General features: G+C 46.3%; 1 protein-coding gene across 1 annotated transcript in view; it reads right to left on the reverse strand.

The window, feature by feature from the left end:
* LOC143986846 (uncharacterized) overlaps window positions 1-27,104 on the reverse strand; it is a 124,695-nt gene that overhangs the window by 5,028 nt on the left and 92,563 nt on the right. Inside the window, exons 18-25 of the mRNA XM_077485255.1 lie at window positions 15,537-15,564; window positions 13,380-13,508; window positions 13,120-13,251; window positions 12,910-13,033; window positions 12,697-12,794; window positions 12,383-12,607; window positions 12,055-12,294; window positions 11,829-11,961 (exon numbers count right to left, since the gene is read on the reverse strand). Of these exons, the coding sequence (XP_077341381.1) occupies window positions 11,829-11,961; window positions 12,055-12,294; window positions 12,383-12,607; window positions 12,697-12,794; window positions 12,910-13,033; window positions 13,120-13,251; window positions 13,380-13,508; window positions 15,537-15,564 (1,109 nt within the window). The remainder of the gene's footprint in view (window positions 1-11,828; window positions 11,962-12,054; window positions 12,295-12,382; window positions 12,608-12,696; window positions 12,795-12,909; window positions 13,034-13,119; window positions 13,252-13,379; window positions 13,509-15,536; window positions 15,565-27,104) is intronic.

The raw sequence follows: 27,104 nt of genomic DNA on the forward strand, positions 1-27,104 counted from the left end.
TTAGGATCTGTCCTCAGAACAATTCGGTCTGAAAAGATAGAACAAAAATGGCTGCCTGATTGACAAAGCTTGAAGCTCACTAATCATTCGAGCTGTTGTTATACCAACTATAAAAAAAAAAACAGTTTTCAAAGTAATCCGTCTCAGGGAGGCTAAATTAATAAATTCAAATGGTTCCCTGGTCAGGGCCTGTAGAATAACCGATAAGTCCCATTTTGGACAGCTTCTGAACACTACCGGTCTGGACCAGGTGAGGGCCTTGAAGAACCTGATCACTAGGGCTTCTGATGAGATTGATTTTTCCAAAAATGCCTGAACTTTGAGGGTACTGACTGATAAGCCCTTACCCGCTCCTTCAGCATTTTCAAAATAGAAGACATATCTTTTAAGGATCAGTTGGATGCAGTGCACCAGAAGTTGAAAACTTTCCAAACTTTGAAATAAATTGCTATGGTAACACTCTTTCTGCTAGATAGGAGGGTAGCCACCAACCTGTCTGAAAATCCCTTCTTCCTTAGGAGCTGCTCTTCAGGGGCCAAGCTGTGAGCTTTAGTTTTGCTACTTCCTGGTGAAGTAAGGGACCTTGTATAAGCAGGTCTTACCTCAACAGAAGGTGCCAAAATGGTTCGAGTTGCATCTGGAGAAGGGATGAAAACCAAGCTCTCTTGGGCCAAAAGGGATTGATGAGGATTACTGTCATATCCTCCTTCTGGATTTTCCTTATGACCCGAAGGATAAGCTGAAAAATGGGGAAAAGCGTAACAGAGGCGAAAATTCCAGCTGTGCGCCAGAGCATCTAACCCCAGGGATGGCTCGGTTCTGTTCACAGAGAAAAAGATCCACTTTTGGCTGCACCCATTTCTTCACAATCATATGGAAGATTTCCGGGTCTAAACACCACGCCTCGTACACCCGATTTCTGCTGAGGAAGTCCGCTATTCTGTTTGGAGTCCTTTTTCGAGGGACCATAGACAAGGATAGAATATGTAGCTCTGCCTATCTTCCTGCTAGGCACCGAAGAGCTCTGCTTCTTGAGAAAATGTAATCCATAAGAAATCTTCTGTACTCTACCGATCGATTTAGCATCTTTAGATTTGGGATGAGACGGAACTTTCCTGAGGGTTTCTGAACAAGGAATACGTGCGAGTAGAACCCTTGGAAGAACTCCCTTGTAGGGACCAAAACAAAGACTCTCTAGGATCTCAGTTGCTAGATTAGGGACTTCATGAAGAGAGCCTTGGCTGGATTCCCTTGGGGCATTTTTCGCCAAGAATATTTTTGAAGGTTCTTCCGTAAATTCGCTCACATACCCCTGGGAGAGCATGTTTAGAATAAATTGGTTTGGTGTAATGCCTCTCCACTGTGGAAGAAACTCCTGGAACCTTCCTCAGACTGGGAGGAAAAAGTCACTGCGATTTTTCAGGAGTCGCAGGAGGATTGAAGAGCACTCCACTCCTACTTTTGGGCTTCTGGGAAGACCATGGCTTCCTTTTTTCCTGCTTTGTTTCTTCCTGCTGTCCTTTCTGAGGCCGAAAAAAATGCTTACGGATCTGCACCTGCTTCTTCTTGACTGGAAACGATTTCTATTCATCGGCCATTCGGTGAAGAATGGATTCTAGTTATGAACAAAACAGAAAATCCCCTGCAAAGGAAATGCTACTCAGCCTGTTTTTTTTATGCTGGGTCCCAAGGCCAGGTTTTTAGCCATTTAGCCTCCTAGCAGAGTTTATTAATGCTGCGGACCTAGCCGACATGCGTATGGACTCTGCTGAGGCATCTACAATATAGTTACATAGTTAGTCAGGTTGAAAAAAGACACAAGTCCATCTAGTTCAACCACAAAATAATAATAATAATAATAAAAATAATATCATACAATCCCATATACCCAATTCTATACCCACAGTTGATCCAGAGGAAGGCAAAAAACCCCAGCAGAGCATGATCCATCTTGCTAAAGCAGGGGAAAAATTCCTTCCTGATCCCCCGAGAGGCATTGGATTTTCCTCAGATCAACTTTACCTATAAATGTTAGTACCCAGTTATATTGTGTACACTTAGGAAACAATCCAGGCCTTTGTTAAAGCAATCTACTGAGCTGGCCATAACCACCTCTGCAGGGAGTCTATTCCACATTTTCCTTGTCCTCTTTGTTGACTGTAAAGTGAACAACTCAACACTAAGTTCACAATTTGGACCCCTTATGTATTTGTACATGTTGATCATATCCCCCCTTAATCTCCTCTTATCAAGAGTGAACAAATTCAGTTCCTCTAATCTTTCCTCATAGCTGAGCTCCTCCATGCCTCTAATCAGTTTGGTTGCCCTTCTCTGCACTTTCTCCAGTTCCCCGATATCCTTTTTGAGAACTGGTGCCCAAAACTGAACGGCATATTCCAGATGAGGTCTTACTAATGATTTGTACAGGGGGGCAAAATGATATCTCTCTCTGGAGTCCATACCTCTCTTAATACAAGAAAGGACTTTGCTCGCTTTGGAAACCGCAGCTTGGCATTGCATGTTATTATTGAGCTTATGATCTACCAAAACCCCCAGATCCTTCTCCACTATGGATCCTCCCCAATTGTACTCCCCCTATCATGTATGATGCATACATATTCTTAGCCCCCAAGTGCATAACTTTACATTTCTCAACATTAAACCTCATCTACCACATGGTCGCCCAATTAGACAGAGCATTGAGGTCGGCTTGTAAATTGGTGAAATCCTGTAAGGACGTTATTCCACTGCATAGCTTGGTGTCATCTGCAAAGACGGAAATGGTACTTTTGATCCCAGACCCAATATCATTTATAAAGATATTAAAAAGTAAGGATCCCAGCACTGAACCTTGGGGTACACCACTGATAGCCTTAGACCATTCAGAGTAAGAATCATTAACCACTACTCTCTGAATTCTGTCTTTTAGCCAGTTTTCTATCCATTTACAAACTGATATTTCCAAACCTGTAGACTTTACCTTACACATGAGCCGTGTGTGCGGAACTGTATCAAACGATTTAGCAAAATCCAAGTATACCACGTCCACCGCCACCCCTCTGTCCAAGGTTTTACTTACCACCTCATAAAAAGAAATCAGGTTTGTCTGACAACTTCTGTCTTTCATGAATCCATGCTGTCTGTTGCTTAAAATATTTTTTTCCTGCAAGAACTCGTCTATGTGGTTTTTTATTAATCTCTCCAGTATCTTCCCAACTATAGAAGTTAAACTAACAGGCCTATAGTTACTTGGTAAAGACTTTGTTCCCTTTTTAAATATAGGCACCACATTGGCCCTGCGCCAATCCAGTTGTACTATTCCTGTCATTAATGAGTCTCCTCGTACTGCTAGACCTAAGTGCAGCGTTTGATACAGTAGATCACAATACTCTACTCGTCTGCCTCACAGAAGTAGCCGGAGTCCAAGACATAGATCTCCAATGGTTCGCGTCCTTCCTAGGAAATCGGTCACAGACAGTGAAACTAGGAAAATTCCTCTCCGAAACTCGGGCAGTCACCTGCGGAGTCCCTCAAGGCTCTCCGTTATCACCCGTTCTCTTCAACATTTACATTCGCCCACTCCTTCAAATCATCAGATGCTCAGATCTCTGCTTCCACTCTTACGCTAACGACACGCAACTTTATTTCCGGATCAATGGAAAAAAAGATCACCAACAACAACTTGAAAACTGCCTCAAATCAATAGAGGACTGGATGACCACCAACTCCCTCCAGCTGAACCAATCAAAGACAGAGCTTCTTATCTTACACCCAAATCATAATCCCGCAACCAAAACCTCCTGGTCTCCACCAACCATCTTTGGGCAGACTATCTCCCCAAAGACCAAAGCGAAGAGTCTCGGGGTTATTTTAGATGCACAAATGTCAATGGATGCGCAAATAGGATCTGTAGTCAGTCGATCTCACCATCTGCTACGCATGCTTCGCAGACTCATCCCTTTTATCCCAAAGAATGACAAAGCAGTGGTAGTTGGAACAATCATTAATTCACGACTGGACTACGCAAACTCGCTTTACATAGGATTACCACAATATCAACTTGCGCGATTACAACTGATCCAAAACATGGCGGCAAGGCTGATAACAGGAAAAAAACCCTGGGAATCCATTTCTCCTTCACTGAGGAGCTTACATTGGCTAACCGTAAAAAATCGGATCACGTTCAAGACCCTTTGCCTCACCCACAAATGCGTGCATAGAGAAGCTCCGCAATACCTAATGGAGAAAATAAATCATTACACACCAAACCGCAGTCTTCGATCAGCCAACAAAAACCTCCTCCTCGTGCCCAAAGCCCGGTATAAATCCAAGGGTGATCGGAGATTCGCTGTCCAAGGGCCTCGGCTATGGAATGCTCTACCAATCAACATCCGCCTGGAAGAAAATCACCTGGCTTTTAGGAAAAAACTCAAGACCTTCCTCTTTTAGCAGATGATCAAAGCTCGCCACAGCGCCTAGAGGCGATTCAGTTGGCATTGTGCGCTATATAAGTATTTCATTCATTCATTCATTCAATGAGTCCCTAAAAATTACATACAATGGCTTTGAAATTACAGAGCTCAATTCTTTTAGGATCCGTGGGTGGATGCCATCAGGTCCAGGTGTTTTATCCACCTTTATTCTGTCCTAATATTTCTGGACCATATCACTTTTCATCCATTGTGGATTTGGGGCTGTGTCACTACCACCCCCATTATGGACATGAGCTCCCCCATGATCCTGTGTATACACAGAGCTGAAGAAAATATTTCATAAATTAGCCTTCTCTTTGTCCCCAGTCACCCACACCAGATTATTTTGTAAAGGGCCTTCATGCTCAGACTTGACCTTTTTACTATTAGTACACTTGAAGAATTTTTTGGGGTTTGTCTTACTATCTTTTGCAATCTGTCTTTCGTTTTGAATTTTTGCATCCTTGATTTCCTTTTTACATATTCTGTTAAAGTCTTTGTAACATTTAAATAACACTAGTGTTCCTTCATTTTTATATTTTTTTAAAAGCTCTTTTCTTATAGTTTATAGCTTTTTTAACTTTGGCCATGAGCCACATAGGTTTTATTTTTAGCCTTTTAAGCTTATTGCCCATGGGACATGGGAATATATGACACTGCTGCAGATAGGGTTGCAAATCCAAAATATCCTGTTTTGGGGAATCCGCAGTAACATGGGCCTTCATCTGGTTAATCCAGTGCTCTAAATTCCTGGCAACACATGTTGTCATTGCCGGCTTCAGATTGTTAATAACTGATTGCCAGACTTTAAGAAGTAGGTGCATCCTCTTATCCATGGACTCCTTTAACGTGCCCATATCTTCAAAGGCAAGGTCAGTTGACTTTGAGACCTGCGAAAAAGCAGAATACAGTTTTGGAACCTTGTTCCAGATAGAGTCAGGATTTTCCTCAAATGGGAATCTTCTCTTGTGGGCCCGAGAAAAAAAATGGCTTCTTCTCTGGTTCCAGCCATTCTTTTTTTAATCATGTCTGTGATTATCGAATGGACCGGAAAAGTACAGTCTTTTGAGTCTCCCAGACCAGTGAACATGCGGTCGTGCAGTGAGAGCTCCTTCTTTTCTTCCTCTATCTCCAAGGTAGTGTGGATTACTTTCAAGAGTCCTCCTACCACTTCTAGTGACAACTTGTACTTAGGAGGCAGCATCTGCTTAAAGAGGAAGTAAACCCTGTCAAAAAAAAAAAAAAAACACCCTGCAGGACAAAAGCATAAATGAGCTAGTATGCATAGCATACTAACTCATTATGAATTACTTACCTGAGATGAAAGCCCCCGAAGCGACCCTCGTCGTCCTCCTCCGACGCTGCCATGATACCTGGAGTGACTTCCGGGTATCACTGCTCCGGCGCTGTGACTGGCCAGAATATCGCTAACGTCACTCCGGCGAAAGTGCGCGGGAGCCGTCAGTGAATTTTCTAAGGCGCACATGCTCTGTAGACATCGGTGCCCGTTTTTAGGAAAATATCTGTTACCCCACATAACCGTGTGGGTTAAGGAGATATTTAGTGCACCTACAGGTAAGCCTTAATCTAGGCTTACCTGTAGATTAAAGTGGTCTGTAAGGGTTTACAACCACTTTAATTTTCCTCCTCTTCTGAATCTGGAGCATGGGAAGCAAGTTCTTGGGAAGTATCCTGGGAGACAGGACCCCCCGCCTGTATCCGAGAAACCCCTTGGGATTCTGAAGATGGCTGCAGAGCTCTAGGCTCCCCTGAGGGACCTGGCTCATCTCTCAGGTTTATCCTGAAAGCTTGAAAGGTGGCGCGGAGCTCATTCTTAATGGTTGAAACCAGATCGCCACAAATTTTTGGAGACTCATCCCTGACTAAATCTGCAATACAATCTGCACAAAGTGATTTTGTCCAAGGTTCGCTTAATTTTTCTTTGAAGGCAGGGCACCTTCTCTTGACTGGTTGAACAGAGCTTTTGGCCTGGACAAACAGAAGAAAAAACAAAAGGACCACGCTAAAATGCTGCTGTATAGCACAAGTAAAAAACAAACACATGCACTAGGAAATAACCTCTCAGTTCCCTGTGCCCAAGCAAGTCCCCTCCACCACTTCCGAGTCCCTTATGCTGGGCAGTAAGAGCTAACCCACTACCCACTGCATTACACATACACCAGGGAGCACGGGGGAGGAAAGCGTGGGCTTAACACCCATAGGCCCACAGTAAACAGGAACACAGTCCCTTACCTTGGCCTTGCTGGTGCCTTGGCTTGCCCCCTTATCTGCTGCATCCGCCACTGTAGAGTGCACTGAGGTTGCGTGGCTGATCGAATGACCTGTTATAGGATTCAAAGATGCTGCTGCGGCGACCAGGAACCGGAAGTCTAAAGGCACCAGGTGACCCTGCTCTCTCCCCCTGCGCATTGCGGCCGGAAATGATGCTGCGCGCCTGACCCAAATGTGCTGCCCCTTCCTGTGCACTGCACAGGACGTGACTGAGAGCTCTCCTCTGCCACCAGAATAATTGCCCCGCATTGCGGGAGGCAAGTGGGGCCCATTTGTCAAAAACACAGGGCAGCACTCCCAGGCAGTACAGGCTCTCCCCAAGCATGGAAGGGGAAAGAGAGCCCACAGGAACCATCCAGCTAGAGCCAAGTGGGAGGATCACAGACTCCTGGCAGGAAAAAGAAAAAGGATTTTCAGGTGAGAACCTCTTGTCTCCCAGGACAGACCTGAGAGATCCTGGCTCCCACCAGAGGTGTTCCTATTGGCTGGAGGAAACAAAAAAAAAAAAAAAAAAGTTGTGTGGAGGCCTCCTGTTGATGATGAGGTGTTTCCTATTGGAGGAGGAGCCATGATCTCTAGGGGTGCTGTCCTGAAAGACGTTTTGGGGAAAAAGAATACATATTATGTTTATATATAGCAGCAGGTAGATGGTAAAGGGCAGAAGTCCAGCCTATTTAACTTAAAAACATATTGTGTAAGATAAAATAGTTAACAGTATATACTATCTGAACCAGGGCTTTTTTTTCCCCTCACAAAATAAGTGCAGGAATTCAACCGCCCTCCCAACACCCCCTCCAAGAGTGCACTACCTACAGAGCGCAGAGTTCAGAAATATTCTACATACAGAGTACAGGGGTCAAGAGTGTACTTTTGAATGTGAAAAAACAAGTGTTCTTCATACAGAGTGCATGGATCAGGAGTGCGCTAAGCACAGAGTGCATGGATCAGGAGTGCGCTAAGTACAGAGTGCATGGATCAGGAGTGCGCTAAGTACAGAGTGCATGGATCAGGAGTGCGCTAAGTACAGAGTGCATGGATCAGGAGTGCGCCAAGTACAGAGTGCATGGATCAAGAGTGCGCCAAGTACAGAGTGCATGGATCAGGAGTGCGCCAAGTACAGAGTGCATGGATCAGGAGTGCGCCAAGTACAGAGTGCATGGATCAGGAGTTTGCTAAGTACAGATTGCAGGGATCAGGAGTGCGCTATGTACAGAGTGCATGGATCAGGAGTGCGCTATGTACAGAGTGCATGGATCAGGAGTGCGCTATGTACAGAGTGCAGGGTCAGGAGTGCTCTACGTACAGAGCAAAGTTCAGGAGTGCACTATTCAAAGTGTGCAGAATTTAGGAGTGTGCTATGTACAGAGTACAGGGTTCAGGAGTGTTCTACATATACAAGGGTCAGAAGTGTACTACATACAGAGTGCAGAGTTTAGGAGTGTGCTATATACAAAATGTAGAGGTCAGAAGTGAACTATGTACAGAGTGCAGAGATCAGGAGCATGCTGTGTAGCACAGGTTTCAGGAATGCACTATGTACAGAGCACAGGGTTCAGGGGTGCACTATGTACAGAGCACAGGGTTCAAGAGTTCGTTATGTACAGAGTACTGGGTTCAGGAGTGCTCTACAAAAAGAGTACAGGGGTCAGGAGTGTTCAGAATTCAGGAGTGCACTATGCAAAGTGTGCAGATTTGTAGAGTGTGCTATGTACAGAGTGCAGGGTTCAGGAGTTCTCTACGTATAGTGTACAGGGGTCAGGAGTGTGCTACCTACAGAGTGCAGGGTTTAGGAGTGCATATCTTATTGACAACTTTAAACAAAAAATTACTCTCCCCTTTTCCCCCCAAAATGCCCCCTCCCCCAGTATAAAGCTCTCTTCCTACCCCAAAATCCCCTTCTTTGACAGATACTGATAGCGAACAGCTGCCGAAGAGCAGCCTCAGCTTATATTAGTAGAATGGGTAGTGCAGCCAGACGAGCGTTCCTGTGTGCATCCCCTGTCTACTCCTGTACAATCTTAGGCATGTGCATGGCATGGAGGGTTCAGTGCTACTACTAGAAGTGTAGTATCACTTGTATAAACAGAAGCCAGAAAACTCAGTAGTGAGCAGCAAGCACAGGGCCAGCACTGAAGGTGGAAGAACTCCATTCCACCACATCCCACTGAAAAATGGCTGATCTGAACTCTGTCATGTACAACATAGAATATGTAGAGCAGGAGTCAAGAGTATGTAATGCGCAACATACAGCATGTAGTGCAGGGGTCAAGAGTCTGTAATGCAAAACATGGGGTAAATAGTTGATGGGTCAGGACTATGTAGTGTACAATAAAGTACCGTATTTTTAGGACTATAAGATGCACCTTTTTCCCCCAGAAATATGGGGGAAAGTGTGCCTGCGTCTTATGGTGCAAATATACGATTAGCACCGCCACCGCAGCGATCCGGAGCGATCCGCTGCCTCGGCCTTAGGAAAGGCCGTGGCTTCGGCCTAGCTCCGGAGCGGCGGCCATCTTGGTGCACCCTCCGGCCGTTTACAATGTGATCGCTCCGTCAAATGATGAAGCGATCACTTGTAAACAAACTGGCGTCATGATGACGCCAGTTCCTCTCTCCCCTGTGTACAGATCTGTACAGTGGAGGGGATAGATCGGATGGCAGCAGCGCTGTGGGCTGCATCTGTAGTGCCCACAGCGCTGCTCTGTGACAAGTGCAGTCACAGCCATCCTGCCATACCCTGCCAATACTCTGCCGTACCCTGCCAATACTCTGCCATACCCTGCAATACCCTGTCAATACCCTGCCATACCCTCCCAATACTCTGCCATACCCTGCCAATACTTTCTATGGTAATGGTCACTCTGCATTTTCTATGGTAATGGTCACTCTGCATTTCATGGGCACTGGAAAATATTTTAGTACACCATTTGGTTCAGAATATTTTTTTTTCTTGTTGTTCAACCTCTAAAACCTAGGTGCATCTTATGGAGGGAAAATACGGTATATAATGAAGGCGTTAGGACTGTATAGTTCCCAAGAGAATTTATACAGTGCATGGGTCAGGACTATGTTATGTATAACACAGAGTATATATTGCAGGGGTCAGGACTATGTAATGTACAATATGAGTATATAGTTGATGGGCCAGAATACAACTTAGAGTATATAACAACGGTGTTAGGACTATGTAATGCACAACATAGAGTACAGTGGGGATCGAAAGTTTGGGCACCCCAGGTAAAAATGTGTATTAATGTGCATAAAGAAGCCAAGGAAAGATGGAAAAATCTCCAAATGGCATCAAATTACAGATTAGACATTCTTATAATATGTCAAAAAAAGTTAGATTTTATTTCCATCATTTACACTTTCAAAATTACAGAAAACAAAAAAATTGGCGTCTGCAAAAGTTTGGCCACCCTGCAGAGTTACTGCCCCCTTTGGCAAGTATCACAGCTTGTAAACGCTTTTTGTAGCCAGCCAAGAGTCTTTCAATTCTTGTTTGAGGTATCTTTGTCCATTCTTCCTTACAAAAGTGTTCCAGTTCTTTGAGATTTCTGGGCTGTCTGTCTGTCATTATTTTCAATAATGTTGAGGTCAGGAGATTATGAAGGCCATGGCAAAACCTTCAGTTTACGCCTCTTGATGTAATCCCCCGTGGATTTTGAGGTGTGTTTAGGATCATTATCCATTTGTAGAAGCCATCCTCTCTTTAACTTCAGCTTTTCACAGACGGCATCAAGTTACCATCCAAAATTTGCTGAAATTTTATTGAATCCATTTTTCCTTCTACTCGCAAAATGTTCCCTGTGCCACTGGCTGCAATACAACCCCAAAGCATGATTGATCCACCCCCATGCTTAACAGTTGGACAGAGGTTATTTTCATTCAATTCTGTGCCCTTTCATCTCCAAACGTACCTTTGCCTATTCCGGCCAAAAAGTTCTATTTTAACCTCATCGGTCCACAGACCTGGTTTGCAAAATGCCTCAGGCTTGTCTATATGTTCATTTGCAAAGTTCAAACACTGATTTTTGTGGTGAGGACATAGAAGAGGTTTTCTTCTGATGACTCTTTCATGAGGACCATATTTGTACAAGTATCTCTTTATAGTGGAATAGTGTACCACAACTCCAGTGTCTGCCAGATCTTTCTGGAGGGATCGTGCAGTCAAACGTGGGTTTTGAATTGCCTTTCTCACAATCCTGCGAGCTGTTCTGTCTGATATTTTTCTTGGTCTTCCAGATCTTGCTTTAACTTCCACTGTTCCTGATGACTGCCATTTCTTAATTACATTCCAAACAGAGGATATTGACATCTGAAAACGCTTTGCTATCTTCTTATAGCCTTCTCCAGCTTTGTGAGCGTCAACTATTTTCAGTTTCAGTTTTCTAGACAACTGCTTAGAAGAACCCATGGTGCTGATTGTTGGGGCAAGGTCAGATGAGTCTGGCCATTTAAAACCTTTGAGATTGACATCACCTGGTCTTCCCAGATGATGATTGAGAACAATCCATGACACTGGCAGGTCTCAGCTTTGCAAAGGGGGCAGTGCATGCTATAAATTCTGCAGGATTCCCAAACTTTTGCAGACGCCATTTTTTTGTTTTCTGTAATTTTGAAAGTGTAGATGATGCAAATAAAATCTAACATTATTATAAGAATGTCTAATCTGTAATTTGATGCCATTTGGAGATTTTTCCATCTTTCCTTGGCTTCGTTATGCACATTAATACACATTTTTACCTGGGGTTCCCAAACTTTCGATCCCCACTGTATATAGTGCAGAGGTCAGGACTATGAAATGCACAAAACAGAGTATATAGTTCAGGGTTTAGGACTATGAGACATGCAATATAAAGTAAATAAGGTAAGAGTCAGAACTCATAGTATTGGTATTCAGTAATCAGCAAAAGCCTAAAAGTTTACTTCAGATAAGTTGCAGAGGTCCCACACCACTGCCTCCCATCTCCTGAGACTGCACTTAGTAGCTATACTCGCCCTACTCTGGACCAATCAGTGACCAGTACAAACAGAAAAATGTATTTAGTGTTAATGACCCACCTTTGCTTATCTCTGTAGGAGTGTCCTCCTCTATAATTGTCCTTATTATTCCATCCTCCTCCATAGACTGCTGATCATCACTCACATACCGCTCTTCTTCTTCTGCTTTAATATCAACTTTCATATCTTCACCCTAAACCAGGAGAAAGAAAGAAAATACGATCTGTAAAATGTAAGCTTTAATATTGTGACATCACACATTTAAAAAAAAAAAAGCACCCATCACCTTGACATGTCCTTGTTCCAGATGCTCCAACTCACCAACCTTGTAATGGTGAGGGATGGTGTGATCTTCCTGTGTGAAATCCCAGGAATACAGAGGATGGGGACATCTGTAGCTGGATGACTCAACCATGTTGTCCTGGTACAGATATTTGTATGCTTTTAGAGACTCCAACTCCTCCATCACCCCATCCTCATCACCCTCCTCTTTTAGCTCTTCTGTACCTTCAACTTTAGAGTCACTCTGAATATGTAATAAACATTTTTATAAAATTATGATGCAAATAATGTACAGATCCTAATGATACCATCAGTGATTGTTCCTCATCTACCTGATGGTGAGGGATGATGTGACCTTCCTGTGTGGAATCCCGGGAATACAGAGGACGGGGACATCTCTCTAGTGGGTTTCTATAGCTGGATGACTCCGCCATGGCGTCCTGGTACAGATCTTTGTGCACTTTTGGAAACTCTGATTCCTCCATAGCCCCATCCTCATCATCTTCCTCTTTTTTCTCTTCTTTAACCTCAACTTTAGAAGCTCTCAGGTTTCCACTCTGAATATATAATAAAAATTACATTAATGATAACAATGCAGATAATGTACAGATCCTAATGATACTATCAGTGATTGTTCCTCATCTACCTGATGATGGTGGGGGATGGTGTGACCTTCCTGTGTGGAATCCCGGGAATACAGAGGACGGGGACATCTCTCTGGTGGGTTCCCATTACTGGATCCATCTGTAGGAAACACACACACTGACTGAATACATTGTTTCTATGTGTTTATCAGATGATGGGGGATCTAGGTGGCCCTCCGTACTGCTCTCTCCTTTACAATAAAGTCTCCTCTTACCCGGTGATGTGAGGGGCGGCTGATTGTCCATCATGACGTCCTTGTAGACATCCTTGTGTCCTTCTAAATACTCCCACTCCTCCATGGAGAAATAGACAGTGACATCCTGACACCTTATAGGAACCTGACACACACAATGATACAGTCACCATCCAGACACATCCCTTGTCTGTTACTGGATAATGTCCCAGAATTCCCAGCACCGCTCACCTCTCCTGTCAGCAGCTCCATCATCTTCTTGGTGACTTCTAGAATCTTCTGCATGTTGTTTCTCTCAGGTTTTAAGGAGTCACATGGAGGCACTGTGATGGTCATAGGATCAACTGACTTCCTAAGAAACCTCTGTATTGGAAAACCAATAGGAATATTATAGTTTGAATCCCAGAATCCTCCTCACCTCTCCGGTTAGGTCTGTGTTTTATTAATAGAGATAAGAGTGATGTCATGTGACCTCCCAGAATCCTCCTCACCTCTCCGACCAGCAGGTAGATGATCTCCAGGGTGAGGTTTAGTATCTTCTCAGTCATATGACTCCGGTCCTCCTCCATCCTCATTGGTGCCGTCATTTCATCTATACAGGTCTCCTTGTAGACAGATAACTTGGGAAATCAAAATAAGAATTATTTGAATGGTATTGGTCACACAATAATAGGATGTGGATGTGAGGGAGTTAATAGGAGGGTTGCTGTACATTTAAGAACTACCGCTTCCACGGGAACACATTTAGTGTAGTGTTTAGCACAGTGGTGTAGTGGTTAGCACTTTCACCTAGCAGCAGTAGGGTCACTGGTTCAAATCCCAACCACAAAACCATCTGCCTGGAGTTTGCATGTTCTCCCTATGCCTGCTTGGGTTTCCTCCGGGTACTCTGGTTTCGTCCCACACTCCAAAGACATGTTGGTAGGTTAATTAGACCCTGTCTAAAAATTGGCCAAAAATACGTGTATGTGTTTGTAAGTGCATCAGGACCCTATGGGGTAAATGACCACGCTATACCACAGATGGACACCGGCGGCAAAGCGCCTTGAGGTGATTCAGTTTGCATAGGTAGCGCTATACAAGTCACTCCATTCAGGCTGGACTGTTTAGTGTTTTCCACATTTTTTAGGTCCCTTTCTTGTGTTGGATTGGTTTTGTTTCTAGTTTTAGAGCAGGTATATGCAATTAGCGGACCTCCAGCTGTTGCAGAACTACAAGTCCCATGAGGCATAGCAAGACCCTGACAGCCACAAGCATAACACCCAGAGGCAGAGGGATGATGGGACTTGTAGTTTTGCAAAAGCTGGAGGTCCGCTAATTGCATATCCCTGTTTTAGAGCATCAGATAAGGAATGATAAATATGATCCTTCCTTTGACTTGTTTGCTCTGAGGTCAATGTTGGGTCATCATGATGTCCAGGAAGGGGAACTTGCTGACTTTTGAGTGGATATGTCTGCCACTCAGATTAATTGACAGAACTCCAGCCGGAAGGCACCAATCTCTGGCAGCCTGCTGACTGATAGGCTTGATGCCGCTGTCATTCTCTACAGTAAGAGAATGGACTGGATTGGATAGGAGGAGGGTGGGGCTGGTGGAGTATAGGGCTGAAGGGGCAAATTCTGTTCTCTTCCCTCCACTGGCAGCCCAGCGTGAATAGGAGGACAGCAAGAGGGGTGAGGAGTTTGTTCTCTTGGTTACCTGTAGTATCCAGGAGATTGTACAGCATGGCAATGGGTTTCTGAAACTTCAAATTACGGCACCGGCCACTCTGAGAGCCTGTGTCATGGAAGGAATTGGACTGCCTACAAAGCACTGATCCCTGGCCACCCGTTAGGCTATGCTGTTCAAACAGACCTCCTCCAAGTACAAGTGCCCACCAAGGGGTGAAGGACTACCCTTCTTCATTCTACCTGATCTCTGGGAAAGTTTGTTGACCAGTGATATGGTAAAAAGGTGAAGGTTGCCTTCCTTTCCTGGCAGGAGGCCAGAATAGTAGGCTCAGGTGGGATGACTATAATAGACCAAGACCTAGCCCCCTTAGGGATCAGGGGGACCCTACCTTGGAGTCCCCCTGAGCCCTACAGCCTCCTCTTCCCTTAGAGCCCTGCTGCCCACCAACCCTATCAAGGACCCAGAGTCCTTCAGCCCACTAACCCCCCAGAACTGTTTATCCCACTACTCCCTCTGACACCAATGATGGAACATATTCTTCATAGCAGGCTGGGGGATGTTTTCTTCCTTCTGACCAGCAATGTAAGGGTCTCTAAGCTCCATACTCCTGACCCCCGCACTCGATCATTGTGGTGGCTGTGTATTGTAATGATTGCCCATTTGCTGCCTGTGTAGTGTAATAATTGCCCTTTGTAGGCCATGTATGGTCAGGATCGTCATTGTCTTGTCTATTTATTGTCAGTGCTGTTTGTTTGAAGGACCATATTACTCGAATTTATCTCCAAAATGAAGAAAATGTTTCCAGTCTAATAGGTGGGGAAATGTTCTGCCCCTGAAGGGGTTAATCTAGGTCTCCACACTATATATGTGTGTATCATCTTCTGCTGAAGATAAAAGACATCACAGTGACTATGGAGGAAGAGGACGGACATGACGGGGGGTTACTGGGTGTAAATAGAAAATAAGATCTTATTACCTCCTCTGCTACCAATGTCTTCTTCCCCCTGACTCACCTCTCACTCGAAACTTCCTGGCTGTACCTGACATCACTTCCTGTCTGTATTCCATAGAGATGTCCTGTCTGGGTAGAAGTGAGATCACCACCTTGTGGAGCTCAGAGGAACTACAGCCCAGAGAAACCTGGTGTGTGTGTGTATGCACTGCATATCCTTATAGATGGGGTCATCTACACTCCCACCAAGTTCAGCCTTTCTCATCTAGGGTTCCTCCAAAGGTTTCTAGGGGTCACTTGATAAATTAACCATTACTGTCACTCAGTAACAACTGTCATCAATGAACTGTAATGCCGCGGACACGCGGTCGGAATTTCCAACAGAAAATGTTCGATGGGAGCTTGTTGTCGTAAATTCCAACAGTGGGTAGTGTGAGGGGTTAGCTCGGCAGCGGGTGTGTGTGACCCCCTGGATGGGTTCACAACACAAAATCAGGCACAGCAGACAGCGTTGTAGGTGCAAAAAAACAAAAGATGCGGTTTATTTATACTACATGCAGTGAAACATATAACAGCCAAACAAAAATAAAACATGAAAATAAATCCTGGTCAGCTTGACCTCTAATTACACACTTAGATTCCCTGTCTAACAACTGAGTGCAGCCTTGTGCTGCACCAGTCCCTGTCTCTGTTGTAGAGGTTTGCCACACAGGCGTTAACTCACCTAACTCACCGCACAGAACAGGTGTCACACTCCCCAGTCTATACAACACAAAACTGGTTCCAGGATGGAGCATCTCCCTAAGCATGCTGAGGTTTTTTGTAGAGGTCTTAATGAGCCCACTTACTTCAGCTGGGCTCAATAACCCTTCCCCTCTAATTGTAAAAGTCTGCATAAAGCCTGAATCTAGGGCACACATATTTCCCATCCTGGATACAACCAGGTGACTTTACCTGCGTGCTGCCACAGTAGGCTCCATCAGACTTCCCGACAACAAAAATTGGAGAGCTGGATATCAAATTTTCCGACAACAAAATCCGTTCTCGTAAATTCCGAGCGTGTGTACACATTTCCGATGTGCAACATTCCACATATGCTTGTATAGCAGATGACATTTTGGATAAAATGTCATTCATGTGTAAATTTAGTTTTTACCTCAGACTAATAGGGGTTCTGAGGGTTAATTATGTAGGTTAACTTTGACATCAGTTTGGCTGGGCTGTGTTGGAAGTTCTGCTTGGTCATGTGTACAGTGAAGTGCACATCACAAGCTAGAACCAGGCCTGGTTGGACGTTTTGGGTATCAGCCTTCTTGGAACCAATCAGTGGGTGTGCCGGGCCCCGCTGAGGAGTCTGGGAAGGGGTACTTAAGATGTGGAGGTCACTTGTTCCGCAGAGGAGTTCGTGAGGCCCAGTGTGGTCTGTTCTGGTTCCAGGACCGGGGTAGCCCCACGAGGGGTCACGGTCACGGGGTGTTCGACATCCCGCAGCATGCTTCTGTTGGTTACCCCCAATAGACCCGTCTGGTCTGGGGTAGGGATCCATCTGTTCCCGAGTCTCGGAACCGGCTGGTCCGAGGTGCAAAGGAATCAAGGTGTCCGGGTGTGCTCTCGGCTTGGAGGGGCACCACAGCTCGTGAAAGTGACCGGGGGAGGACTCTTCGGAGGAGGGCCGACAAGTGGCATCCTGAGAAGTTCCTGGTTACTTAGTTGGGAAGGACATTGACGAATCCACACTTTTTCCAGTACTATCAAGGAGGCAGAGAATGTTCCAGGTACTGAAGAAAAAGGTTCCTGTTCACTCTCAGTTATAACTTGTACACGTTCAGAGGATTTGACAAGTTCCGAATCAATGTGCCGATTGCCATGGTCTCTGGCTAGAGATCTGTTCAGCCGTGAAGTGCCCAGCTGCGAGTGGCTACTCTCTGGGTGGTATTAGAGACTTTGTTATGTCTGTAGTTCAAAGTGCCTGAGTTCTTCACCCGTGCCCTCTGTTCCTTTACGAGACTGTGTTATTGGATGTTACCCCTGCAAAATAAAACCTTGCAAAAGGACCTTTATGGTGTCAGCGTTCAAGTTGTTGGGTATCAACCCTGGGAACCCCTAGACGTGGAAGAACAAGCCAAGCGGAGGTAACCGGTAAGCCCAATAAGTCAAGGCTGCCCTACAAAGGGTTATGGCCGCTACACTCGGAATCAAGCAGAAGAACCACACTGGCTTGAACTTCCTTTTTCTCGGCTCGTTGTTCTTGTTGTACGTCACTGCATTCTTGGCGTCCGGAATTTCCGACAACGTTTGTGTGACCGTGTGTATGCAAGACAAGTTTGAGCCAACATCCGTCGGGAAAAAAAACATGGATTTTGTTGTCGGAATGTGCGATCGTGTGTACGCGGCATAAGGGGGGACAGTCTTCCTAATGAGGATATTAGAGGATTCTGTGTGCTGTGTTCAGCCTTTCTCATCTAGGGTTCCTCCAAAGGTTTCTAGGGGTCCCTTGATAAATTAACCATTTCTGTCACTCAGTAACAACTGTCATCAATGATCTGTAATACCGCGTACACACGGTCGGAATTTCCAACAACAAATGTTCGATGGGGGCTTGTTGTCGGAAATTGTCGGAAATTCCGACCATGTGTAGGCTCCATCGTTCAGTCTTCCTAATGAGGATATTAGAGGATTCTGTGTGCCGTGCTTTTGTTTTTTTAAGAAGCCAACAATGAAATGTCATTTGCTGGAAATTTTAAATCTCTTTTCCTTTGTAAATGTCAGCGCTGCTACAGCCCTTTCTGTACATTACAGAGATACCCCTTCACAGGCAGGATAAGGCCACCCCGCGGGCATGTTATTTAAAGGAATTATACATTTTGTCATTTTTTTATTTGACAGATTCAGTTCAATAGAGTTTGGCCTCCGGACTTCTTTGAAGTTTGCTAACCCTGCTCAAACTAAACCCAGGGCAGTTAAGCTAATCCCTATCAGACAATCAGTGGCCACAGGCATCCTAAAAACCAGTGACTCATTCCCACCCAACCCATTCAGCCATCAGCCAGGCATCCCCGCCACACCGGTGAATTTAAATGGAGGGGCATTGAGCAAATCCTTTCAGGAGTGACCCAATCCTCACAGACTGCACAGTCTGGACTGACAACACTCAGGGCCCCCGGACCAAATAAAGCAGGGCCCCCCATGTCCCAGCCCTGGCCCTGCTCATGACCCGGACCTGACCCCCATCCCTACATTTTGCCTTTTTTTTTAATGGGACCTGGGGGGGGGGGGTCTCTCCCTAACAGCGTCCATTAGAGACTACATAGGAGTATAATGGTACCTGGAGGGGGCCTCTTTCTAACAGAGTGTACAGTGAACACCTTAATTCACTCTGGTCCTCACAGGACTCCCTCCTTGCATCACGGCTCTCAGCCCTGCCCCAACATCTCACAAAGTGTAAATCAATTTGGCACTGTGTAGTGCTCCTCTTACCTTAACTCTATGGTTACCGTAGTTGTGGCTGGTTCCCACGTCATCTATGGCTGGCTCTGTGTGCTCTCTGACTGGCTCCCAGGTCCTCTGTGGCTGGCTGTCTCCCATGTCCTCTGTGGCTGGCAGGCTCCCATGTCCTCTGTGGCTGGCTCCCATGTCCTCTGTGGCTGGCTCCCATGTCCTCTGGCTGGCTGGCTCCCATGTCCTCTGGCTGGCTGGCTCCCATGTCCTCTGTGGCTGGCTGGCTCCCATGTCCTCTGTGGCTGGCTGGCTCCCATGTCCTCTGTGGCTGGCTGGCTCCCATGTCCTCTGTGGCTGGCTGGCTCCTGCATCCTCTGTGGCTGGCTGGCTCCTGGGGTCCTCTGTGGTTGGTTGGCTCCTGGGGTCCTCTGTGGCTGGCTGGCTGGCTGGCTGGCTGGCACACTGCTTTGGCTGGCTGGCTGCCTAGTGTGGATGGGACAATGTGGGTGGCTGGCTGACACCCTGGCCCTGCTGTGGGTGGGGTTTACCATGGGTGGCTGGCTGGCACCCTTCCCCTGCTGTGGGTGGGTCACCGGCTTGGCTGGCTGACTGGCACCTTGGTCCTGCTGTGGCTAGCTGATATGTCCTCTCCTCTTCTGCTGTCTAAGGCACTGTTTTGTACACTTTGCTTTGTACAGAGTATGCAGTGTACAGAGTACCGGGCTCAGGCGTGCACTGCGTATGAAATACAGGGTTCACAATTGTGCTATGTACAGAGTGCAGGGTTACGGGGTATGCTATGTGCAGAGCCCAGGAGTTTGTTACATTCAGAGTGCAGGTTCAGGAGGGCACTACATACAGAGTGCAGGGTTCAGGATTGTGCTACGTAAACTGTAGCTGGATAAGCAGACCTCAGCAGTAGCGGACAGGAAACTGCATACAGCAGGGAAACCACAAACAGATAGGTCCCTCAGGAGCAGGCACACAGAAGAGTCAGGCAACCCGGGTCAAACCAGACGGTCAGTGCAGGAACAGATGCAGCAGGCAGAGACAGGGTCGTGGAAAAGGCCGGGTCGGTAACAGATGAGCACGGATGGACCAGGGGATAAGGCAGATGCAGAGTTGAAGGCAAACCAGAGGTCAGAGGCAGGCAGAAGGTAGGGAAGCTCGCAGGTCAGGCCGGGTCAACACAATATCAGATCGGATTCAGACAATAAGCTCAGGTACGCTGTAGGTCAAGCAGCAAGATCTGAAGGGAGAACTGGGTTTAAATAGCCTGCCTGGCACCGGTAACCATGCGTGTGCATGCACACAACCGCGCGCGCAAGTGCATTGCCGCGTGTGAACGTGCGCTATCGCGCATGCAGATGCACCTGGGCGCCGGCAGGCACGCACAGACAGGCGATGGATGGACCACTGTCCCCAGCCAGCCTTTCCTGACATTGCCCCCTCCCAAGGGGCAGCCTCCGGCCATTTTCTCAGGATGGGATCTCTTGAAGGCTTGAATCAGATGCTTGGCATGTATGTTGCTTTCAGGCTCCCACAAGTTTTCCTTGGAACCGTACCACTTCCATTTGATGAGAAATTGAACACGGTTATTTCTCTTCCTGCAATCCATTATTGCCTCCACTTTGAACTCCTCTTCACCATTGACCATTATAGGAGCAGAGGGATCCGTGGCTCGTCCTGGTAAAGGATTAGAGATAACAGGTTTTAGGAGAGAAACATGAAAAACGGGGTGTACCCAAAGTGATTCTGGCAGTTCCAGTTCGTAGGCCACCTCATTGATTCTTCTCTTGACTGAGAAAGGACACAGAAGCTTAGGGCCAAATTTCTTCGAAGGGCAAGCAAGTGGAAGATTAACTGTAGACAGCCAAACCTGGTCTCCAGGTTCCAGAATTAATTCCCCCTGTCTTTTTTTAATCAAAAGTCTTTGTTTAGTTCTTGTGCTCTGGTCATGGTTTCCTGCAGAAATGTATTATTGGTACTGAAAAAATTCACAGTCTTGAGAACAGCTGGTACAGAACATTCGGGAACAGAGTTAGGTAGAAATGATGGGTGGTAACCATAATTGGCAAAAAACAGGGGTCTGCTTGATGGTAGAGTGGGTAGAATTGTTATACGCAAACTCGGCCAATGGCAACAGAGAGAAACAGTCGTCCCGAGTAAAGGAGGAAAAACGGCGATGATACTGCTTGAGAGTCTGGTTAGTTCTCTCTGTTTTTCCATTCGTCTAAGGGTGGTATGCTGAGGAAAAACATAACTCGATACCAAGGGAACTGCATAGTGCTTTCCAGAACTGAGAGGTAAACAACTCCCCTATCCGAAATTATGTTGGCTGGTACTCCATGAAGTCTGACTACTTCCCTGATAAAAACTTGTACAGTTTCCGGTGCCGAGGGTGTTCCTTTCAAGGGGACGAAGTGTGCCATCTTGGACAGCCGATCCACTACCACAAAGATAGCAATCTGGCCTTCTGAGGGGGGAGCTAAACAATAATGTCCATGGAGATTAATTTCCAAGGTCTCTCTGGAGCAGGTAAAGGTTTGAGCAAGCCCTGGCCTTATTACTCTTGTTACGAGTACAGATGGTACATGACTCCATGTATCTTTTGCAGTCCTTTTCAACTTGCGGCCACCAGAATGTGCATTGCACTAGATCAGACGTTTTGGAGACACCGAAGTGCCCGGCTAATACATGATCGTGGCAGAGCTCGAGTATGGTGACCCGGAGATTTTCTGGAATGAAGATTTTGTCCTCAAGCCAGAACAGACCATCTTTCGCTAGCAGCCCTGCTTCTGTAGGAAGGGGGGTTTCACTGGAAGCTTGCTTAATCCGACTTAAAAGATCTTCTTGTAGTAGGAGAACGTTTTTTGCCGACAGAATAGTGTCTGGAGAGATAGGCACTTTGGGATCACTAAACATGCGGGACAAAGCGTCTGGTTTGGTATTTTTAGACCCTGGTCTGTAGGTGACATGGAAGGCAAACCTGGAAAAGAACAGCTCCCACCTGGCTTGACGCGGCTTCAACCTTCTTGCAGATTTCAGGTATTCCAGGTTTTTATGATCTGTATAGATCAGAATCGGGTGAGCCGCTCCTTCCAGAAGGTACCACCACTCCTCCAAATCCGCTTTTATTGCTAATAGTTCTCGGTCCTCCACATCGTAATTTCTTTCAGGAGCAGTTAGCTTGCGTGAAAGGAAGCCAAGGGGAAACAGAAGAGCCTTGGAACCTTGTTGCTGTGAGAGTGCTGCCCCGACAGTGACTTCGGATGCATCAACCTCCAAGACAAACAGAAGAGCCGGGTCAGGGTGTTTCAGCACAGAAGCAGAAGTAAAAAGTCTCTTGAGGGTGTCAAAAGCAGTTTGGGCTTTGGGAGTCCCATGGAAACAAATTCCCTGCTTGGTCAGCTGGGTAATAGGGGAGATGATGGCTGAGAATCCTTTAATACATTTCAGATAAAAGTTTGAAAAGCCCACTAACCTCTGAACCCCCTTTTTATCCACAGGAGCAGGCCACTCAAGGATAGCGGAAATTTTCTGGGGGTCCATTTTGATGCCTTCAACAGAAATGATTAGTCCCAAAAACTGTATGCTTTGTTGTTCACATTCACATTTCTCAGGCTTTGCGTAAAGGCCATGTTGTCGGAGCCGCTCTAACACACACCTGACATGTTGGCGATGGCTATTGATGGAAGCAGAAAAGATCAAGATGTCATCTAGGTAGATAATGATGAATAAGTAGTCTTTGAAAATGTCATTTATAAAATGCCGGAAGGTGGCAGGGGCATTGCAGAGCCCAAATGGCATCACAAGGTATTCGAAATGTCCGAATCGGGTGCGAAAAGCTGTTTTCCATTCATCACCTTTCCTAATGCGAACCAGGTTATAGGCCCCCCGAAGGTCTAATTTAGTAAAAATTTCCAGTCTCTGGAAAAGTTTGGGTACCAAAGTGAGAGGGTAGCGGTTTTTAATGGTCACCTTATTTAGCTCCCGAGTCCCGATAATCGACACACGGCCAAAGGGTATGGTCCTTCTTTTCCACTAAGAAAATGCCGGCTCCTGCAGGGGATGCAGATGAGCAGATAAATCCCTTCTTAGCCCCTGTACACACGGTCGGAGATTTTCACAACCAAATCCGTCGGATTTTGCCCGTTGGATTTTGTCCGTCGGATCTTGTCCGAAACTGTTGCATACACACGGTCGGACAAAGTTGGCGAAAAATCCGATCTTTCAGAACGTGATGATGTAATTTCGTTACGATGGGACTACATTCAGGCTAGTAGCCAATAGCTTTGATGTAGGAATTTGATCTGAGCATGCGTGGCACTTGGTCCGATGAAAATGCTCTACACATGATCGGATTAGGTCCGATCGGCCCAGTTGGTCGGGAAATATTTCCAACATGTTGGAAAATTGGGTCCGACGGATATTCCGACTGAATCAGTCCGATGCATACCACACACAGTCGGATTATCCGACGGCACGGTCCGATAGGACACATTCCGACGGATTCTCCGACCGTGTGTACAAGGGCTTAAGGTTATCATCAATATAGTCTTTAAGTGCTGCCAGTTCCAGTTCAGTTAAAGGAAAAATCCTTCCAAATGGTACTTTGGCCCCAGGAAGGAGCTCGATAGGGCAGTCATTGACCCGGTGAGGGGGAAGAGTCTCTGCGCCTTACTTACTAAAGACATCCATGAAGTCGTGGTATGCCTCTGGGACTAATTGGCGAGCTTCGGTATCCAGGCACATCAAACCTGCAGGCTGGTTGGAGGTCTTTTGAAGGCAGTGCTGGAAGCAGTATGGAGAAGGGAAAATAACATCTCTGGTAGTCCAGTCAATGCAGGGGTTGTGGGCCTGGAGCCGGGGCATACCGAGGATAACTGGGAACAAGGGTGAAGAGATGAAGAGATGATATCGAGACATAAAAGTTCCTGGTGAAGATTGGTTATGATAGCAGAGATAGGGATGGTTTCCTGGGTGACTGGACCAGACCGGATGGCAGATCCATCGGCAAGGTGTATAAAATAGTCCTTGGGTCTTGGAACGTAAAGGAATGCAGTGTTTTGCTGGGAAAGTGGAGTCCGTAAATCAGCTGCACGCTCCTGAATCAACGATAGCGGGAACCTGGATGTTCTTTCCGGGGAGCTGCAACAAAATGGAAAGAGCAAGGTGAGGAGAAGCGTTGGTTACTGCGACTTTATCAGCAGAAAGAAGATGCCACTTACCGATCTTGCCAGGGCAGGATCTCACATAGTGCCCAGGTTCCCCACAATACATGCACAGATCATTCATGCGGCGACGTTGGCATTCTTCTGAAGTAGGGGCATTCCTCTCTAACCTGCGTTCACGTAGGCGTCTATCAATCTGTATGGCTAGATTGATAAGTTCATCCAGGGTCTGATGAACCCCTACACGGGCAAGTTCATCTTTAAGGGGGCCAGACAGACCCAACCGGAATTGGTAGCAGAGGGCAGCATCATTCCAATTGGTATATGCACTCCAACGCCTGACTCTGCAACATAGTCCTTTGCGGCCCTGCGGCCTTGCTGTAATGCATGGAGAGCAGCTTCAGCTGTTGCTGACAGTTGAGGGTCCTTATAGATTCGGGCCATAGCGTCAAAGAATGTGGTCAGGTTGGAAAGTTCATCAGCTTTTTGTTCAAGAAGGCGATGTGCCCAGAGCTGGGGCTCGTTTCGAAGCAAGGAAATCACAAAGCCCACTTTGGTGCCTTCTAAAGAAAATGTCCGTGGCTGAAAGGCAATGTAGAGCTCGCAGGACTTGCTAAAGGCCCTGAATTTGCTGCGTTCACCAGAAAATCTCTCAGGCGTAGGCACTCGAGGTTCACTATTGCTGGTGGAGCTGGCATGTTGGCAGAAGCGGGTGGTGACCCCTGGGTAGTAGCAGGCGGAGAGAGAGCTTGAACACGTTCCACCAGATGGGAGTAGCTTTCTTGGAGATTCTTAACTGCTTGGGTCAAGCCAAATGCAAACAGTTCATCCAACAGAGAGGCTCCCTGCCCGGGCTCAGACATAGCTGCTTGACACTGTCACGTACCTAGTGGTGAGCCCAGAATGCAGAAGGAGACCTCTCTTGCATCCCGACTCGCGGCCCCTGGTGGTGGATACAGGAGGCACGGGAGTCAAGGGTAGCAGAAGTGCCTGGCAGGATCAACAGCCGAAGGATGGATCAGGCAGTCTTCAAGAAACTGTAGCTGGATAAGCAGACCTCAGCAGCACCGGACAGGAACCAGCAGACAGCAGGGAAACCACAGGAACAGATAGGTCCCTGACGCACTTGCGCGCACGCGTTGCCTAGGCGCCCACAGACAGGTGATGGACCACTGTCCCCAGCCAGCCTTTCCTGACAGCTACGTAGGACAGGGTTCAGGATTGCATTACATATAGAGGACAAGGTTCAGGATTGCGCTACGTACAGAGGACAGGGTTTAGGATTGTGTTACGTATAGAGGACAGCATTCAGGATTGCAGTACGTACAGAGGACAGTGTTCAGTATTATGCTACGTATAGAGGACAGGGTTCAGGATTGCTCTACGTATAGAGGATAGGGTTCAGGATTGCGCTATGTACAAGAGTGAATTGTTGATGATTGTGCTCTGTACAGAGTGCAGTTGTGCATATCTCCCAGAAACCCCCCCCCAAGTACAGAGCTCTACCCCCGCAACATATTTGCTCCCTCCCCTCCAGTACAGATCTCTTCTCTCCTCCTTTCCCAGCACAGACCTCTCCACTCCTTCTTGTCTAGGACACAGCGCTCCACTGTCCCACAGGAACAAATGGACTTACAGGTCAGGCTGCTGCTGCAGCTTCGTCTGATGCTGCGGGCTCTAAGTATAGAGCTGTGTTCCACCTCTCCGCCCCCCCCTCGTCCCACCTCGCCCCCTTCTCGTCCCGCCACCTCCTCTGTTGAATATGCAGGGAGCATTTTGAGTGTGCTACTGGGATCGCTGTCACTTATAAAACACAGAAACCAGGCTTCTGTGTTTTATAAGTGACTGTAATGAGCGGCAATGCAAGGGGCCAGCGCCGAAAGTTCCGGCTGAAAAAAAAAATCCATCCTCAAAAACTTGAAGCTGCCGGCTGGCCGGGCCCACTACATCGGTGTCCCTGGGTGCTGCCACTGCCTTCTGGGCTCCACTCTCTGTAACATATGTGCAGCCTCTCATGGGGCCCCCTACTGACCCCGGGCCCTCAGACCATGGCCGCACTGCCCGACCGGTCAGTCCGCCCCTGTTTGTGCCCAAAGGGTCATGGTGAGATGAGGGGCGTCAATCGGCATAATGCCAGGGCTTGTGTGGACAGCGGCAATGAGCCTTTTAACAATATTGGTAGTAGATCACAGGCTCAGCAATGCCAGGCTCCAGCAATGTTTGCTGGTGATAAGTGGATGCCAGTGGTAGTGAATGTGCTGCAAAAAATAAATAAAAACTAAAATAAAATGAGGGAAACAGGCCTGATCACCAGCAAACATTCACCAATGGTGCTCCACATGCTGCGCTCCTGGGCCTCGATGTGGCCGCATCTGTGCGGCCTCAGCTCCGGGGGAGGCCTTTTTTTATCTCTCATGGTGTCCTCTACCGTTAATAACATTATCTCTATATTTTTATGCAATTATAGGTAAGAATGTTCAGCAATACCCTTGCTTTTTCGATCTTCTCTTCCTTTTGTGTTCAGCAATTGCTCACCTTGTAATTCTTTACTCTTTACTATAGATCGCTGTACTTACAATTGCTTCTGATGAGTGGGGGTTCCCACGAAACGCGTAGAGCCTTAGCCTTATGCTCCATCTTCAAATCATGTGATCTTGAGACTCCGTAATAAGTGATATTATTTTCACTATTATTATTCATTTATGCATATTTATTTATTTTTATATTTATTTTTACATGATTGTTTATGAATTAGTATAATTGTACTACCCTGTACCAATGTTTCTATTACCCATAGACTGGTTTTTAATTATACCATCATCAGCTCAACCATATTGTTTATGAATTAGTATATTTTTTATTAATTTTTACCAATATATTTATTTTTCAAATTTCTGTTATGAATTATGCCAATATCATGTATAATAAATTGCCTAGGTTGTATCGAATTATATCATGTTATTCTTTAGAGTTAATGCTC

The sequence above is a fragment of the Lithobates pipiens genome, unplaced genomic scaffold (genome assembly GCF_037356315.1).
Source record: "Lithobates pipiens isolate NorthernLeopardFrog02 unplaced genomic scaffold, aLitPip1_a1.2 Scaffold_18, whole genome shotgun sequence".
Lineage (NCBI taxonomy): Eukaryota > Metazoa > Chordata > Amphibia > Anura > Ranidae > Lithobates > Lithobates pipiens.